The 18,607-nt window shown below is 40.5% G+C and overlaps 1 protein-coding gene across 4 annotated transcripts in view; it reads left to right on the top strand.

The window, feature by feature from the left end:
* The window catches only part of TTBK1 (tau tubulin kinase 1), a 106,167-nt gene that overhangs the window by 27,166 nt on the left and 60,394 nt on the right, over positions 1 to 18,607 (top strand). For 3 of the 4 annotated variants that reach the window (XM_032682085.1, XM_032682086.1, XM_032682084.1), the window contains exons 4-6: positions 8,573 to 8,646; positions 11,301 to 11,441; positions 12,703 to 12,807. In XM_032682085.1, the coding sequence (XP_032537976.1) occupies positions 8,573 to 8,646; positions 11,301 to 11,441; positions 12,703 to 12,807 (320 nt within the window). Of the gene's footprint in view, positions 1 to 8,572; positions 8,647 to 11,300; positions 11,442 to 12,702; positions 12,808 to 15,951; positions 16,106 to 18,607 lie in introns of those variants that run through there. The other variant, XM_032682087.1, reaches the window with a different exon arrangement.

Below are 18,607 nucleotides of genomic sequence, written 5' to 3'. Positions count from 1 at the left end.
AGACATGATTATCTTTGGCCTATCTGTCCCTTCTGTGGATGGAATATGCAGGACTAAGTTTACCTGGAGGATCAGAAAATATTCCTTCCTTGAAGAAGGCTACTCTTCAGTTCCCAGCTACCAGGTGTTGTGAAGAGTCCAAGGAACCACATTAGAGAATACACTTTTGCAGTCATAGGTTCTTATATACATGCAAGTATGGAAATTATAGGAAAAATTAATGATGGAAAGCACTAAGAAATGTGTGCCTGTAGTTGATAAGTGTAGGGATAATAAAGTAAAAACAGGAAAAAAGATAACAAGATATATTGGGGATTTTACACTATAAACTTCATGTATTTGGGAAATTTTGCTTTGGGTTAGTTTTAATCTGCCCCCCTGTCTGAGACACCATTTGTTGGTTTGCTTTAGGATTTGGAGACTATTTGGTGTACACTTGAAATGGAACTTCTGGGTCCATTTGCTCAGAAAACCTTATATGACCCAAAGCCACTCTTTGAACACTGGCACACAATAGTTGTGATGATTGAAGGCAGTATGGGGACTTGCTGTAAAACCTTACTGCTCTTATAAGCTAGGACTCTGAGGTTCCAGTTCTTTGGAATCATGAGGAAAAAAAATGGGATGATTTCCTGTGATTGAACATATGGAAGGAAGAGTACTGTCACTTCTAGATGAGCAGATGTTTTTCCATCCCTTCAATGCTTTTCTAACCCTTTGAAATACTGATTTATTCTATTTCCTTTGAAATAGAAATGGACAGAAACCTGCCTGCTCTCTCTGTGACTTTTTTCCTCACCCTGGGTTTGCTGTGGAGCAACATTCAGCTAGCCAAGGAGCATCTGTGGAGTACTATCTGGACTCAGTTTCCCATCTATGACATCTTTGAGGTTAATCAAAATGTCACATCTCTGTTAGAACAGCACTGGCATAGTTTTGCAGTGCTTGGCTTGGGCTATCTCAGTCTGCTTTTCTAACAGCAGCCTTAACTGCAGAAATTGTAAACCAGTATCCCTGATTAAATCCAGTGGGCTGCTGCAGAGAGGGATATGAGGAAGCTATCTTACATGCCAAACCAGGTATTGTGTCCTCTCTAGATGCTCAGCTCAGGCTGTGTGAGGCTCAGAAGCAGATGCTTTGAATTCAAAAATATTTTCCCTGTCCTTACCTACTTCTTGATAGGTCTCTCTGGGAGCACTCTGGGGGCTTGTAATACCAGGACAGTGCAGCACGTTCTATACCTTCTGGTCCACAGTCTCTCCAAAATACAGATGTAGCCACAGCATTTGGTTTCCTATGCTAGGATTCTCTTTGGAGAAGCCTGGCAGATTGTAATTTAAAATGGCCCAATTATTCTGGTGCTGTGCACTGTTTTCAGTTCATCTGCAGTGGCAGTGTTGCCCTAGTGTGAGGCTACAAGGCCCCATATACTTGCTTTTGACCTCACTCAGCAGCCAGATATTGCTGAGCTCTCTTCAGTGTGTTGTTTTCTTTCTAAATGCCTTCTTTTCAGTATAACCAATCTCATTGCGTAGGGCTCTGATTATTTTTATCCTGCAGTGCAGAGATCTTCTGCATATTGAGTAGCTGTGCAAGATGCAGCCTGGTCACAGGCACTGTAGCTTTTGAGTACCGGATTTTATTACAGCAGATAGTGAAACAAGTCTGTGTTGCTTGTTCCCTCTTTATTGCCAGGGGTTGGACAGGTAGGAGTTTCCTAGCAAAATAATGGAAGAAAAAGGATCTTGCTTGTTTTTTCTTATTTGCCAGTCCTAGGTTTTTTCCTTTCTTTTTGCATATGTGAGAGTTTTGTGTTAAAGTGGTGCCTTTAACCCTCTGTAATTCAGTTTCTATTACTTTTACAGACACGGTTTATATGTTTCTACAGTATTTTGCTAGATTGATGTAACCAAGATATCTGTAAAGACTACAAAGTGGAGTAAATTACCCTTAGCAGGCTTTTAGGCTATCACAGGATGGCAGATTCAAGATGTAGCTTGATCCTCTTTACCCAGCACTGCATTTTTCCATGTGGAAGAGTGTTTGAATAACATGTGGCATTCAGGCCACATGTTTTCTGAGTCAACCATGGTAGTATGGGATGGGGGAAGGTCATGGGATGGATGAAAAAGGATTTAAAACACACTTTTTTGGGGGCTATGTTGAATTTTTGCTCCTGCACTATTGTCCCTTTACCTGTGTGGGATCTATTATCAGTTACTCATCTTAAAGTTGTTAGTGGTCTTGGGGAACAACTGGAGAAAATTATGCCATGCAAGGTCAGGCAGTTTTACCTTTTACCATTTGATTGGAAGATGATGATCAGCCTTTTAGGTTTTGCATCCATTAGTTCATTCATTTATTACAGAAGTACTAGCAAGGTTAACCCAATTGATTAAATTCTAGCTGATTACTATTGAATAATGTAGTTATTTAAGCCTCACTTCCAGCATAGAATTTGTTTTCTTTCATGTTAAAAACTCCTTTGTCCAGCTGAGTTGACAAGTCCCTGAAGTCAGCTTGTTTGTCTGGCCAGAGATGAAACTTGCTAACTCCAAAGGAAAAGAACTGTATGCGAGTCAGCTTTGCCAAGCTACAGACACCATTTCCACGTAAAGTTAGAAGATGATGAAAATAACTCACATTTCACTTTCTAGTCCTGCTAGATCTTTTTCTTTACAGTATTTGTGCAGAAGTGGATTCAATATCCCCACAATACAAAATTTGTGATAAGCTGACATGGACATTGACTGGCAAATAAAGAAGAGAATGCTGTAAAATGTATATTATAATGTAGAGAATTGAGAAACAACTGCAGCTTTCCAAATGCCAGTGAGAGCAATTGTATAGCTACATGTCCACAGCTATATAATAGTGACCCCAACAGTATCAAGTTATGTCACTAAGCACTTGGGCTTTTTCTAGGCAGTTATCTGTGGGGTTGAGCTTCTGGATTACTGTGCCATGGTGGTTATTTTTGGCCAACAGTATTCCCCTGATTTTGATATTTCATGTATTACCTGAATAAAACAAAACTTGACTGATGATTCTGGAATTCAGCTGCATTTATGATTAGAGAGGTCGGAGGTTGCTGCTAATGTGAGAGGCAGCCTTAAAGAAAAAGTGAATGCGACACAAATAGATCCAGAGGAAAATTTTGTTTGGCAGGGATCTGGTTGCTCTGGACTTTTTCTGGTGAAGTTTTGGATAATCTCCAAAGATGGAGATCCTACAGGCTCTCTGAGTCCCTGTTCCAGGGTTTGACCATCCTCATGGGGGAAAAACAAATCACACCTGGTGGGAACTTCCCATGTCGCAGCTCATGTCCAGTGCCGCTCTGTGTGCCTCTGTTCTGGGTTAAATTCACCTGGCGACTAAGTACCTCAGAGGTGCTTGCTCACCACTCCCCTGCTTCGGTGGGATGGGGAGGAGAAGTGGAAAAATGTAAAACCTGTGGGGTGACATGGGAGCAGTTTACTAATTGAAATAATAGCAATAATAGTAGTAGTGGAAAGAGAGATAACAAAAGAAAAAGAGGAATAAAACCCAAGAAAAACAAGAGATACACCACCTTCTGACCAATGCCCAGCCCATTCCCAAGCAGCAATATGTGACTCCTGGCCAACTCCCTCCAGTTTATATACTGGACATGACATTCTGTGGTATGGAACATACCTTTGGCCTGTCCAGGTCAGCTGTCCCATCTGTGCTCCCTCCTGCCTTGTTGTGCATCAGAGCAGGGACACTGAAAAGTTCTGGACTTAGGGTAGGCACTACTGAGCAACGGCCAAAACATCCCTGTGTTATCAACATTATTCTCATCCTAAATACAAAAGCACTGCACCAGCTACTAGGAATGAAATGAACTCTGTCCCAGCTGAAACCAGGACAGCCTCTGAGAAAAAGTCAGACTCCATCTTATCAGCACTCTTCTGTTTGGTGGCTCCAACCAGCAGATGGTTTCCCTTCTATTGCCTTCCTAAAGGCTGAACAAACCCAATGCTCTGATACTTTTTGTTAATATTACATTCTCCTTTCCCTGCTACCATTCTGGTGGGCACTGCTGAATTCCTGCTGTTATGCCGGTGTTGGTGTTGCTCTTGTGCAGGAGAAAATGCAGGAAGTGGTAAGGTAACAGTAATAAGAGTAACAATTGCACTGAGATTTATGATAATCCGTGCAGTAGAAGTTACTGTAGTGTTTTGGGTGGACTGTTAGGAATGAGACAGCTAATCAATGGCGATGAATCACAAAATTTTAGCATAAAATAAAAAGACTAAAAATTTTAATTCCTTTGTGGAGAAGAGCGGTTACTGCTTGTCTGCAGGTGAAAACACAGGGAAAAAAAAAAAACCAACTTCAAATTGCAATGATAATGTCACATATTTCTTTCCTAGTATTTATTTTATTAGTTTCATTGCTATATTGAAATTACGTGAAGAATATTTAAGAACTTAAAGGAGTAGAAGATTGGAATGAATATTGGTGTCCAGCAGTTTGAAATTCATCCATGTGAAAAAATAGACTCAAAAAAGGATCGTAATTTAGTTTTCTTAAGTTCTGTGTAATGAAAGTTTTTCATGTAATGAAAGCTTTAAAGTATTAAAATGGGGCTTTTAATCATATCTCTACAAGGTGATGAGTATCTATCATAGGGTGGAAAGGTTTTCCAAATACTTGAAGTTATTTTTATACATGAGAACATAATTATCAACTGTAATTTTTAAGTTTCTTCAGAACAAGGATGGTGAAAACCATTTCGGTGACTGAAATATTTGTAATTTTTACCCAATATTATGTGGGAGATTATTATGTTCACTATAGTTAAAAGACAGCTGTAGAAAGAATATTTTCCTATGGCTGAACATTAAAATTTTGCCTTAACTAAATGCCTGTGAAACAAAACACTCTGAAACTTTTCTCAAGTCAGCATCAGGCTGACTTATTCCTCCAGTGTTAGTTAACAGGACAAAACTCTTTATAATCTGTTGCTCTGTTCTTTACTTTGTTGGAAGATATTTGTATGGTTTAAGAAATAAACAAATACAGATATAGAGCATATTTTCTGTGGTATAGCTTCTTATCCTCTGTAATATCAGGGTAGCTGTTGAGCATAATAGTCTAGCAAAGGAGCAAGTGTCATCTAGCAGTTAGTGCAGTAAAATAGTTATGAGGATTCCCATACTGGGCATACCTTGAAAAAACTTCTTTTTCACCCCTTTCTTTCTTTTCTGGGTTAAAATATGCTTTAATGCTCTCTGTGCTATGATCTCCATGCTTGAGGAGGGCATGTATGAGAAGAGGGGGCTATTTCCTGCTGCCTTAAAGGGAAATATGACAGTTCCATCATCCTGGCTGCACAGGAGGTTATTAACACGATTGTTCTTGTGCGCTTCAGTGTTCTGATCAGCCTCAGGACTGATCTGCAGGAATCCCTAAGTCACACCTGACTGTCAGCCTCCATCTGCTACTTCAGCATGGCATGAACTGTTCAAAGAGAGCAAACAGTTGTAATCTGCTGCCTCCTTTAGATGAAAGATGGGTAAAAGCTTCCAGAATCCAAAGGGCTTGATGCTGTAAGCATTTATCCCATCCATATGACCAGCTGCCTGTATATGCACGACTTCTAAATATGGCCTGCTTTCTCTACACTTTGTTATATTCTTTTTATTTCATGCAGAAATTGGCACAGTTTTCCCTCACCTCCTTTCTTCTTATTTTCCTGGTGTTGCTCGTGTTGCAGAATAGTGCATGGGAGAGCTGTTCCAGAGAGAGCCTGAATTCCCAAGACCAACAGGTCAGATCCGAGCCCATTTTAGGCTGGAAAGGAGGATTCAGTATAAAATCAAGTCAGTTTGGGATGCAGGTCATCCAGAACTGTCAGTCAATTAATCATTTTCAAAAATTATAGAAAGTGGAAACATGTTGCCATCCTAAACATGCAAACAATTCTCAAAGATAATAAACTAAAAACTTAAATGCTTTTTCTTTTGGTAAAATTGTGTGATCCAGAAAACAATAGTACTATGGAGGAAACTGATTAAAAAAACACAGAACAAACCCACAAAAAAACAAAATCAGAAGATCTCAGAAATACACTTGAAATCACAAGAGGAAGTATCAAATTAGCAAGGATGTGTATTGAGTCATATAATTGGACACTATCATTCCTGGTTTGCTGAAATTAGTGATTTAGATGGCCAGGTTCTACCTGTCAGAGGTGGTGTTGTCTGTAGTTTTACAGCAATAAAAAGCACATGGTGTCCTGCCTATCGGTGCTCTGCAATCATCTGAAACAATAAAAGGGTGTAAAAAATTACTATTTTACCCTTTTTAACCACACAATAGCTTGCACTGTAGCTAGAAACAGTTATCGTTTTGGCTGTTGCCTCAATATCCGTCTCCTGGTGCTCTGAAAGGCAAACAAAGCCAAGTGGGACTCACAATGTCTGTAAGTAAGCCAGGCTGGTCTGTGCAAATCTGAGAATCATGTCTGGATTGAGTGTGGGCTTGCACTGACCTGCCCATCCTGTCTGAAATCTGTGTAGATGGCCAGTTTGCTGAAGCACAGTAGTAGCATGAACTCCTAAAGAAATATAACTCACTCTGAGGTTATTCAGATATGTTTACTTTGTAGCCAAAATCTGGCTTTGAGGGTCACGTCAGCAAGCAGCATATTGGGACCCATGGCAGGAAGATATGTGGGATAGTTGAGTCTTGGTAATGCCCAGGGCAGGAATCATGGTATTTCCACACAGTGTCTCAAGGAGTTCCCTCAGAAAACCAAAAACCCGTATGACAAAATCAACACTGAATTCACAATGAAGTTGCCAATAGTAGGAAACCAGTGGCACCCAGTACCCATGGGCACACACAGGCCATGGGCTTGTTATGTGAGAAATGAGGATCAGGGAAGAGCGTGCAGGCTGCCCTGACAAATGCTGAAGAGGGTACTCTCCTAATCTCTCAATATCTTTTCCGGAAATATGGTGGTTTGTGACGTTCCTTGATGGTTTCAGCATGGTCTTGCACATTCAGTCCTGAAACTGGATAATATCCGTGCCAGAGACATGAAGGCTCTGCAAACACTTAACCTTCCTGCTCATCTAACCAGATGTTGGTGGATATTAGGATTGGTTGGTTTGTTTGTTTTAAGCCTGTTCTTCTGAAGGGATTAAGGAGTAGCTGGAGTCTCTGTCCCTCCAGTTTTGGTTGCCAGCAGCTCTGTTATCTCCCTGTGGTAGCAGAGAGAGTGTGGGTGTTCTGTTGTGGGATGCTGGTGGGCCCCGGAGGGCAGAATCTTGATGCTCTTACCAGGAGTCCTGGGATTAAACTCCATATTCCACTGCAGTATCTATTACTCTGGTCAAAGCTCTGGTTCTCCAGTGAGAAAGCTGCTTCTTTGTCTCCTGCTGCCCTCCATATCCCTATTCTGTCATATCTTGCTGTCCCCAGCAGTTTCTGATGCCCCAGACCTATGGTGCAATGACAGCAATAGCAGGGCCCTGAGGGCAGTGCAGTTACTGATTACTGTGTGTGTTCATGTTTTTCCTGTTTTTATTTAAAATTGGGAAGTATCAAACAATAAGCTTTGGTTTAAAAATCACCATTGCTCAAGTGCTACAGAGACATATAGGGCAAAGCTATGCAGTGATTCTCACCCTCTTCCCTGCTTGGAAACCTCACCAGGAGCCAAGTGTTCACCATTGTGGTGTGCATCAACTTTTGCTCTGTTATCAGTAGTCTGCTTTTAGGGGAACACATGCCTCATACTTCCCCTTCTGATAATCCAGAGAGCAAACCATCACAAATCCATTACAGGTCAGGGTCTGAAACCACAGCCTCTGCTCCCTCCCTGAGGAGTAGCTGCATGTTGTGAGGTGGCTGATTTCATTTGATTTTGCCTGAATAGATGTAGTATGTACTTCTAACACCATGCCAGAACTTGACACGGAATTACTTATATTATTTCCTTCTGTTGTTATGGAATTGCTTGAATGTTTCAGTGGATTTTTTACATGGGCATCTTTCTTTTCCAGATGTCTCTGACTATTAAAATTAGGGTTTGTCCACGTTGAAGTAACATTAGATTAGCTGTTTCAGGGTAAGCAGTGCTAATAGGCAGGTGTAGTGGTGGTGTGTACAAGTCAACATTTACTGAGTAAAGCTGAGCTGTGCTACCAGTGAACTTGTGAAACCACGTGGTCATGTGTGTTACCCACGCTTTAGTTCAGGGATGGTGGTAGCTGTGGAGTTGTTGCGTACGCGTGGCAGTGGTATAAACTGCAGTTTGTCACACTCTCACTTGTGGCCTGTGTCAGTTTGAGGATTTGAGGAACCCTGACACTGATTTCCACCCATGGCCATGTCACAGGCAGCTTTCTTGTTAAATGTCAGTATTCTACTGAGCTATGAGACTGGGAAGGAGAAACATAATCAGTCTGTTCTGCAAAACTCCTTATTTGATACCACTTTATGGTTACTAGACCTGGGTCAGAAACCATTTTTCTAAAAATCATGATTACAGGGTTGTTGTCTTAGTTCCATTCTGTATGTTTCTGTTTCTTTTCAGGGAAGGATCATGTTTGCAGATTTATTGGCTGTGGAAGAAACGAAAAATTCAATTATGTGGTTATGCAGCTTCAGGTGAGTTCTGTTCTTCACCTCTCCCTTCTGTCCCATAGAGATGGCATCACAGCGAAGGATTTGCAATGAGAGAATAAGGCCAAACACCAGTCTAAAGACTTTGCTGTACACAGAAAAAGAGTGGAATGGGAGACAAGGAGAAGGGGTGGTGTTGCTGTGACATCCATCAGAATGGCTCCAGTTGACAAGATGTACTAAAATATTTCATAGCTCTGCTTTTGTATTTGAGATGGCTTTCTGACAACTTTCTGGGAAAAGCAGTCCATTCAGAATGCTCACAGGAGCAACCCGGAGTACTGTACAGCAGTGGCAGCTGTTTGAAATATTTCCTGCTGAGCACTGTGATGCAGCATTCAAAATACGTGTCTTGTATCAGAGCGCTGAGTGTGGTGAGAGCCAGTGGTGTCACACGAACAGCACAGTTTCTCTATGAAAGGCCATGATCTCTGTCTCCCCTGTCTCTCTCAAGAACAGCAGTAGCTTGGCTTTTGCTGTGGAAGTGTTTACTCCTGCTTGAACACTGCTGATATGAAGTCAGTATGGGTGAATACTTGGGTAGCTACCACATGGTGACTCTACTGCTAGACAGTAGAGGAAGTAAAACAGATACCAGCAGACCCCAGTACTTCTTTAAAATAAACTTCCAATTTTTTGAAGTATAGTTCTGCTTTGCAAGGCATATAAAACGTATAAACCCACTAAATTCCTGGTGCTTGGGTTTGTCTTTTATGCATCATTGGCATCCCAACTGCAGTTATGGATAGAAAAAGTCCTTTTGCTCTCTAAACAATCCTGGCTATTAGTACTGCTGCAGTGTGAGTGCGAATATGATTCTTGAAAGGGCTAATCTGGAGCTCATGGAAGAAAAAGGTTTCTAACCCCCCAGTCCTGTCCTTAATAAGCATGATGAAAGGGACTTTACCTTGGCAAAAAACTTCTCTGCATGGATTCTTTTACTTTCTAGCCTGTTCTTTTGCTATGTAACTGAGCACGTAGAGTAGATAGAGCTAAAAATAATTTCATTATTTGCAAATGAAGACATTGACACATAAAGCATTAACTAGTTTTGCACTCTTACCCTTCAGACTAAAATTCTTCTTCAGCTTCAAGGCCTGCTGAGACCTGGTTTGTTGTGTGTCCCTCTGACTGCTGTGTACTGCAGTTCTCCCTTTCTTTTCAGTCATTGAGACTGAGGCTTCCACTCTAAGCTTTGCAATTCCCTGCATCTGCTCTGTTTCATAGCCAGCCTGATGGTGTTTATTTGGAAAATAATGCTCATTTTCTGTCTTTTCCTGGTAGTTGTATTGGATATTCACATGCCTTGGGTTGTTTCTGGAGAGCAGATGTCTAAGACCATCTCGCATAAACCAGCTGGGGAAATTTATTGCACATTTCAGTGTGCAGCTCTGAAAAAATCTGCCTTGCTTTCCATGTTACCATTGGTTAAGAGAGCTGGTCTCCAGGGAACAGCTTTACAGTGGAAAGATCTGTTGTCAATTCAATAACCTGGATGTTTCAGGATAACAATGACAAAACTCTGCTGGCTCTAGTAAACTGTCACAGAAATTTAAGAAGTTAAGCACTAGAGAAGTGACTTAGTCTTATTTTGTTCATGTTAAGGAGCAAACCTGGGCCAGCTGCTGTGGCTTGGTTGTACCTATTAGCTGACCTGTGTCAGGTGTGGTTGTTCAAGAGTCCAGAGCCCTGAAGTGAAACATGGGTCAAACCACTTTGAGAGACTAGAGCTTCAAGAGCCAATTGCAGTTAGCACCTTAATGTCTCTAAATAACTTGAGAACTGGAAATGGAGGGATGAATAGATGGCATCACTGCTTTGAAGAGCAATCTCCATTTTCTCATCAGATGTTTGGAATCTTTTATATATATTCTGTTGGGAATTTTGTTTGAACTCATCTATTATCACTAGAACACTGGGATTTTTCTTGCATTTACACTGTCCTTTTTTCCTTTTTTTTTCTTTTGCTGAATTGTCTTCATTTCCATGCATAGCTGGTAGCCTTTTTGGTTTTCTCTAGAAATTTATTTAAGTGGAGGTAAATTAGCAATTTCTTTTAATAAGTATAAAGTCTCTGGAAAAAATCCTCCTCTCCTGATTTTGGGTATGATTCTCTTCTTAAGACAACTTTCCCCATTGTGATGTTGCCATAACAATGCTGGCTTGAGCTTGGACCAGACAGTGTGTGCTAGGGAGTTTCTGATGAAACTGCTTCTGCGAGCTGTAATAGATAGTGGCTTCATGCCTTGCTTACCAAATTTGTACTGCTTTAATCTTTAAAAGGCTCAGGGAACAGTCAAAGGTTGTTCTTAAATCAGCTTCTGCATAGTCTGAGTTTAACAATAAGGAGATGCTGGTCTCACGCAGTCTGAGGCACTGCTGTCCATGCCATGCCTATTTCACAAATAGTACATCATCTGATTCCCCAAGATAACGGTCTGGTATGTACTTATCAGCAAATACATCACTTAAAAGATGAAATGAAGTACTGGAAGATCTTATACAAGAAATAAAGCAGATGTAAGGTGAGCACCTGACTGAGTAGCATATCTGCTTTTTTGGGGTTGCATGTTAGCACTTGAAGCTGTGAAATGCTGTGTTTTCATGTGATGGTTTAGGTGTTTTATTGATTGTTTCAGGGCCGAAATCTTGCAGATCTCAGAAGGAGTCAGCCTCGAGGGACTTTCACGCTGAGCACAACGCTGCGATTAGGCAAACAGATTCTAGAATCAATAGAAGCCATTCACTCTGTGGGATTCCTGCATCGTGACATCAAGCCTGTATGTTGTTTTGAAAATTTTCCTTTTGGTTGTATGTCTGTTCTGCTTGAGTCAATAAAGACAGTCTGAGTATGGGCAGATCTCAGCAGATACATTTAGGTCTCCTTGCACACTGCCACTGACACATTTGCTATTTTCTATAAATACAGAATAGTAATATAGTATTGTGCTTCCTTTAAGTGCATAGCAAACTAGCTTGTATTGGCAGAGGCTGCTCCATGGTGGGTTGGTAGCTGTCAGTCATACTTGTACCACTCAATATCCTGTGATGAAGCAATCTAGTTCTGAATAGTCATTTGGAGCCCAACGAATTATTACTGTTAAAGGAGTTCAGAAAGGAAGTCTTGCTCTGTGACCCATCACTTGAATAAATGCTATTTCATGCATTTGACATAGCTAAATCATCCTCTTAATCCTTTCTGAGCAATTGCCAAAAAATTGAAGCACAGTTTCTAGTGTCAGAAACACACTCACGGTGTTGGTCATCTGCCTAAGTGAAGGACACTAATTCCAAGTTTCTCTGTAGAAGCCAGTCCTTTTCCTACAGCTCTTCACTGCTTGACCTCAACACTTCTTGCTACACCATACCCAAGACTACCTTCCTTCCAGCAGACTCATTTGCTCCTTTTAAAATCAGCTGCTTTTAAATGATCAAATTCAGCTGAAAATCAGTCACTGATGTGATTGGCCACAAATCCTTTAGCAGCCATCCATTATGGTAAAGGATAGAACTTAAGGATGGAGGTTAAAAAAAGGAGCTGCTCCATATGCTTGTATTGGTTTATTCACTAAGAAGCAAACCCAGTGGTTTTTAGATGCCTGAATATTCAGGTAGATTCAGGCAATGCAATACTGTGGATGATGATTCTGGGAGTTAGGGCAGAATAACGCATGCTAGAAGCTGAACCATGAACAGAAGTATTTGTCTACCGTAACTCCAGACTGTTATGCAAGTGATGGAGCTCTCACTGCAGAGCTAGTGGTGTTAAGTGTAGCTCTTTCTCAGAGCAGCTGAAATTTAGCAAAGCTAACGTGAATTTTAGTTATTTTGAGACTCCACAGACTCTTATTTGCAAAGTGAACTTCTTAACAAGGCGATGATTCTCTAATCATGATTTTTAAGGTGCATCTTAAAATTGATCTCTGACTTGTTTTCATCAGAGGCATGTGGAGCTATATGACAAAGTTTTGTTAACAAATGGCCAGTCTTACCGAAGTTGCTGGTATTAATTTGATTTTTTTTCTTTCCTTCTTTGTCTAGTCCAATTTTGCCATGGGCCGCTTACCTTCAACATACAGAAAGTGCTACATGTTAGACTTTGGTCTGGCCCGTCAGTATACCAACACCACTGGGGAAGTCCGGCCAGTAAGTAAATTTCAAGGAATTTTTTTCCATTTCTGCAACTGATTAGGCATGGAAAGGTTTTGTGGTTCTATTTGTTTTGTGGTTGTTAAGTTTGGTCATTATATTTGGACTGCATTTTCTGCAAGGTGAGAAGCAGCAGGTGACTTCAGCTGAGTTGAGGATCTAAGAAGGGATGCCTACTTTTGTCTTAAGAGGGATGTGGGTTTTATTTTTTTTTCTTTTATTTCATTTAGGGTGATCAGGTTTGTCACAGGCTTGCAATACTTACTGAGTAAAATATGGACTGACAAAGAGAATGAGCCCTATGCTGGCCATGTAACTTATGTAGTCCCAGGGGACTGGTCTAGTCCAGTTCTCTGTGTTCTGGGGAAATAGGTTGGTGTATTCTTAAAACTTTTTATTAAAAAAGTGTTAGAAGTTAAAGGCTGACCTGATCTCTGAGGCTGAGCTTACTGTAAATTGCAACCTGTATGCTGTTCTCACCCTTGGCTGGTTTTGATTTTGTATATATTGCCCCTGTCCAGATTTCCTAGCAGGAGTATTTCAGTGTGCCTGCTTGGAGTGAAGGTAAGGGCAGGGAGCATAACTTGTGCCATGTAACATGGGTGTTATCATTAGTCCTTTTACCAGCACTGTGTCATCTGGTGTCACTCATAAAAATATGTAAAGCTTCAAGATGGTCTAGGTATCTGTAAGAGAATTCCTAGATTTATTTCAGAGTACAGTGCAAGCAGAGAGGCTCAAACAATCTCTGTTTATCATCCTAGACTTATACCTTTTGGTCTGCATACCTTTTCCACCTGCAAGATAATTATTGTTCTGGAAAATGTTGACAGTGTGCGAGCTAAATACAGAGGCTCTGTAGTGCAGGGGATGGTTGGGAGTGGGAAGAAAGCAAAGGAGCAGATTTTGTCTTTAGTAGATGAACATACCTGGGGGATTTTTCTTTTATTTTCTTTTCAGTTGGACCGTGCAAGCGTTTACGTTTTACCTGTAGATGGGAGCAGCTCCAAGAGTTGCACCTGCCTCTTATCCTTAAAAAGACACACATTATGTACTACTGGTCTTCCATGTCAGTACTGTTTAGTTTGGGGATAACCCTTCTCCATATTACCCTTTACAAAATGTAACCCCACTCCTTTCCTTTTTCTGCAGTCAGAATTCAAGCCCATTATGTATTAAAACTGGCATTTGGTTTTCTGCAAAATGTCTTAATTGTGTCAGTGAAACAGCTATGGTTTATGTCTGTATTTCAAGTCCATTGTTTGAATACTGTTCTTTCTTTACAGCTAAAGAAACTAATTTTTTCAGATGTATCTTCTTTTGAATCCTCTATTTTTTTTTCCTTTCTCACTCTAATTTAAAATTACTTCACTTTTGTTTTCCTCCCAGGCCCTGTTTTTGGAAACAGCTCTACATCCAGCTTTGGCATTTTCCAGGGCAAAAGATTCTTTAGCAGTGTCTTGCAAACTGTGTCCTGCTTGGGTTGGTGTGGGTGAGGGGGGGGCTTCGTCAAAATACAGAGAAGGTTGGAGAAGGTTGTTTGTAATTCTGGTCAATATGGTCGTTGTTGCTTGCTTGCGACAGATGGATCTCATAGAAGGTTGAATGACATATAATCTTTTCCTAAAAAGATACATGCAATCCCCAGAGTGTTGGGGGTATGCTCTGCCGAAAGGGGTAAAATGTCTCAGTTTGTTTGGGATATAGGAGGATCTTATGGGGTACAGTCTCATATATTTGATGTACTTATTCTCCCATGCCACACTTCAGGAGGTGAGGCTTTTTGACAGAAACGATACAATAAAAACCACATAAATATTCACTTCAATGCCATTTAACTTTATAAAATAGTCACCAGGCTGTTCAGTCCTTTTGTGTCCCTGCTGCCTGCAGACCGAGACATTTGTCTGGAGAAGCAGATTATGATTGCTGCCCAAGTAATGCACTGAGGATTAGGAAGGAGATGAAGGTGAAGGGTGGTATGAAGGCAAGTGAAATGAGAAGTTTTTTGTGGGATTTTTGTGTTTGTTTGTTTGGTTTCTTTAAATAAGAACTTTATAAATTATTTCACCAAACGATTATTTCAATCCAGTAAGGTAGATTCTTCTTTCTCCATTCTCTTTCTGTTCCTTTATCCATGAAGAATACAATTTCCAGAGTTATAACGTGGTCGTTTGTAACAAGAGTCTAGTTTTTTGGGGATTTGGTTCTGAGGTACAGTACACAACATAGGTGAGGGAAGGGGCTCGCTTTCTTATTTTTCTGAAAGCATGTCTCAATTTTGCTTTCAGTCATATTCAATTATTAACAGACATTTTCTGCTCAATTAGGTTCTATGCAGTTTCTTACAGTTTCAGAAGCATTGTCATACTTTATGAATAGTACCATAAAAAGTATTAGCTGTTTTCATATCCTCTTAAATTCATAGCCTCAGTCTTACTTATCACCTTTTCAGAAAGACTGAATTACCTTCTGATCATGAGCCAGGCCTCTAGCATTTGTTGTTTGAGTTTGGGGATTTTTTTAACTTATGACTTACCTTACAATTTTTGGTCACTTTTCTATTTTGAAAATGGGAAAAGATAGTGACTCTGTGGAGCAAAATCCTCTAGAAATCTGTGCTGGCACTGGTTTTCTGTATTTATTTTAAGTGCAATTAACTGATGCCAAACAGCATTTTTTTAATGTAAAGGCAAAAAGCTGTTTAGTAGACAGATAGCATAGTCTGTCCCTAAAAAGGTCTCATTCTGATTTTCTAGAGATTGATTAAAGCTTTCTACTCTGCATGGTCTTCATTGAGCGTTAGTTTCTCCACCCTCAGCTGTTACCACTCTGGCTTCCCAGGCCTTCTTTTAAGGGCTATCACAGTAGCTTTTACCTAGACAGCTGTTATTCTACTGAGCTTCTGACAAGTACTGTTATACTATTGTATCACTGTGCACTACAGTGGTATTGATTTGTATGTTTGTAGAGAGGACAGCTGCTTGACAGTTCAACTTGATTGCTCAGCATTTATGAAGTTATGGGCCACTTGGTGAAATTAAATCCAAATTTATTCTGAATCTGAATTTATCCTGTGCTTCTAGGAAAACAAAACTGATCTACCTTATGTGGGATGCTAATATTAGCACAAATGCTACTCCTTGGAGAAAAGCTATTGCCGCACAGATTTGCTTTCATGGGAACGGTCTCAGCCTCTACCACTTGCCCATTGCCAGATGTTGCAAAGTCTCCTGGATAAGTCTGTAGAAACTTACATTGCTCTATAAAGACAGAAGATGGTTGGGGCCAGAAGGTATGTAAGGAAGCATCAGCAACATTTTTTCCCTCTGTTAGCAATCAGGGAAGCTCAGCTGTTCTCAACATTCTCCTCAGTTGATATTTCACTGTGGGTTGTAGAAGTCAGTCTTTGATAGTTACTCCTTTGGACACACAGAGCAGATGTGCATCAGTCATGCAGCCATTTGGTGCCCATTGTGTGCTGGGAGCTGCTTAGGGTCTGGCTGAAGGTTGTTACTTTGGCTACCATGAGCATTTCTGGCATTTGGATCAGAGTCAACACGGTGGCTAGCAAAGGGGACTCTGGCTATTGTGAAAAATGGGACAGATTGCTAATGCAAAAAACCCCCCCTAATCTTTCCAGTGGGTTTTGTTTTCAAACGCTTGCAAGGACAAATAAATGAAGGAAAAGACAGGCAGCTTGCCAAAACTGCTAGAGGAGATGCTGATTTCTTTACTGCTCCTCCTTTGCCCTCCAAGCCCCATTCTCTCCTGTTTAGAAGATGGCAAATTCTGATTAAGATCTGTCATCTGTATTCAGCAGGGTCTGTTTGACCTGAAATTTTTCATTTTTTAAGGGAGCACTGTCAGTGATAAATTCACACAGTATTCCTGGTCCATTAAGCTTAATAACATCTTTTGGTGTTCAAGACTTGTATATTTTCTGACAAAAGACAATGGAAAAATTACTTAGTTACAATAAATAGGGCCATGTCCAGGGCTGTGAGTCTCCTGATGTCCCTTTTCTAGGGAATATGTCTTAATTTTGTGCACAGCTGTAAAGCTTCAATGAGAGGGATTCCAATATGCCTGCTCCCATTCTGCCTGTGGCTTAAATACATGATGTTTGTGGTATTCTGCTGTCAAGAACGCAGAAACTCCTGTAGGAGAGGAAGTTTTCGAACCTTAGACTTTGAAACTTTGGGTGAGTGATCTAATGCTGGAGAGAGGAATCACACACACATTCACAGAACAGGTAAAGCTGGAAGAGAGCACAGTGGGTCATCTCTTTAGACAGGGTCATCCTAGAGCACATTACACAGGATTGCATCCAGATGGTTCTTGAATATCTCCAGTGAGGGAGACTCCACAATCTCTCGAGACAGTCTGTTCCAGCGCTTGGTCCACCTGCACAGTAAGGAAACTCTTCCTCATATTCAGCTGGAATTTCAGGTGCATCGGTTTCTGCCCTTTGTCTCCTGTCCTTGCTCGGCACCACCGAGAAGAGCCTGGCTCCATCCTCTTGGCACCCTCCCCTCAGATACTGATATCTTTTAAAAATTAATATTTCACATGCCAGAGTAAACACTACATGTATCCTACCTGTAGGATATCCAGAATTGTCTTCTTTAGGACTGGAGGCAGGTTACCAGAGATGAATAGAGCCAGGGATGCTATTGTTATGGTCCATATGGAATAGAATGATGAAAACTACACAACCTTTTTTAGTGCCTTTATACAAATCTAGATGAGATAACAGTTGATGATGTGTAAGATACCAACCATCCAGTTTCAAAGAGGGTATTGCAGATCTAATCAGTATTTAGAAGACAGTAATGACAAACTTGCGTGAAGAGGGATTGAAAAGATTGTGTTTATAACATGCACAAGAAGATGAATGAAAGGAATTTTATAAAAGTCTGTAAAATACTAGTTAATACATTAATAGTAGTTAATAGCTTATGGATGCAGGGGATACTCTTCTGAGAAACAAGTCTAGTTTTCTCTTCCTGATTTCTTCCCATTCCCTTACTCCCCTCTGCCCATAAAGTCCATTTTGTGGAGAATCCCAAGACCTTCCATAACAAATTTGATACCACAGCATGCAGAGATCTTTTTCTAGGGATTTAGCTATTATTTCCCCTAGATGCAACCTTCTTCCATGGTTCAGACAGAGACATGAGCAATCTTATTCATTCTGATGTCCTGGTTGTGTGACTCACCTTTGCCATGAAAGCAGTGTAAGCAGTCAGTGTCAATGCACATCTTAGGACAACAGAACGGAGCAACTGGGGAATGAATTGAAAAAACTGCGGGTTTGTTTTTTAATTTGCAGAAGTAGCTTTTATAGAAAGCACACAAGTTAAATTTTTCATCTTGCATTAATTTTTATAGCAGAGAGCTGGACTAGCAAATGTCTTTGATATGGAGAGCTAAGGCTGAGAAGAATATTTGAACTTGAAGGGGGAAATAAACATAAACCTTGCTATGCAAATGATGAACAACATATGCTTATATAATGGAGATGTTCTGAGTCACAAAGGTCTTCTGTGCTAATGTAGGTCAGGTTTTGCACAATTCCTTGATCAATACTGATCTTTGCTTTTGTCACTGACATGCAGTACAGAAAGCATTACACCTTTCCTCTGTCTGTGACACCCTGCCTTCAGAAATGTGTTCCCTGTGGCTCCACATATATTAACTGAAAATGTTCAAGGCTTTAGCAGCTTGGTGCTAATTATTTGATAATAGAGGAGAGGCTATTTTTTTCTTGAAGTCTCTCTCCCATTGCAGGATA

The sequence above is a fragment of the Chiroxiphia lanceolata genome, chromosome 3, assembly GCF_009829145.1.
Source record: "Chiroxiphia lanceolata isolate bChiLan1 chromosome 3, bChiLan1.pri, whole genome shotgun sequence".
In the NCBI taxonomy this organism is placed as follows: Eukaryota; Metazoa; Chordata; class Aves; order Passeriformes; family Pipridae; genus Chiroxiphia; species Chiroxiphia lanceolata.
Note: the sequence above shows the minus strand (reverse complement) of the source record. Positions and strands in the feature narration are given on the sequence as shown.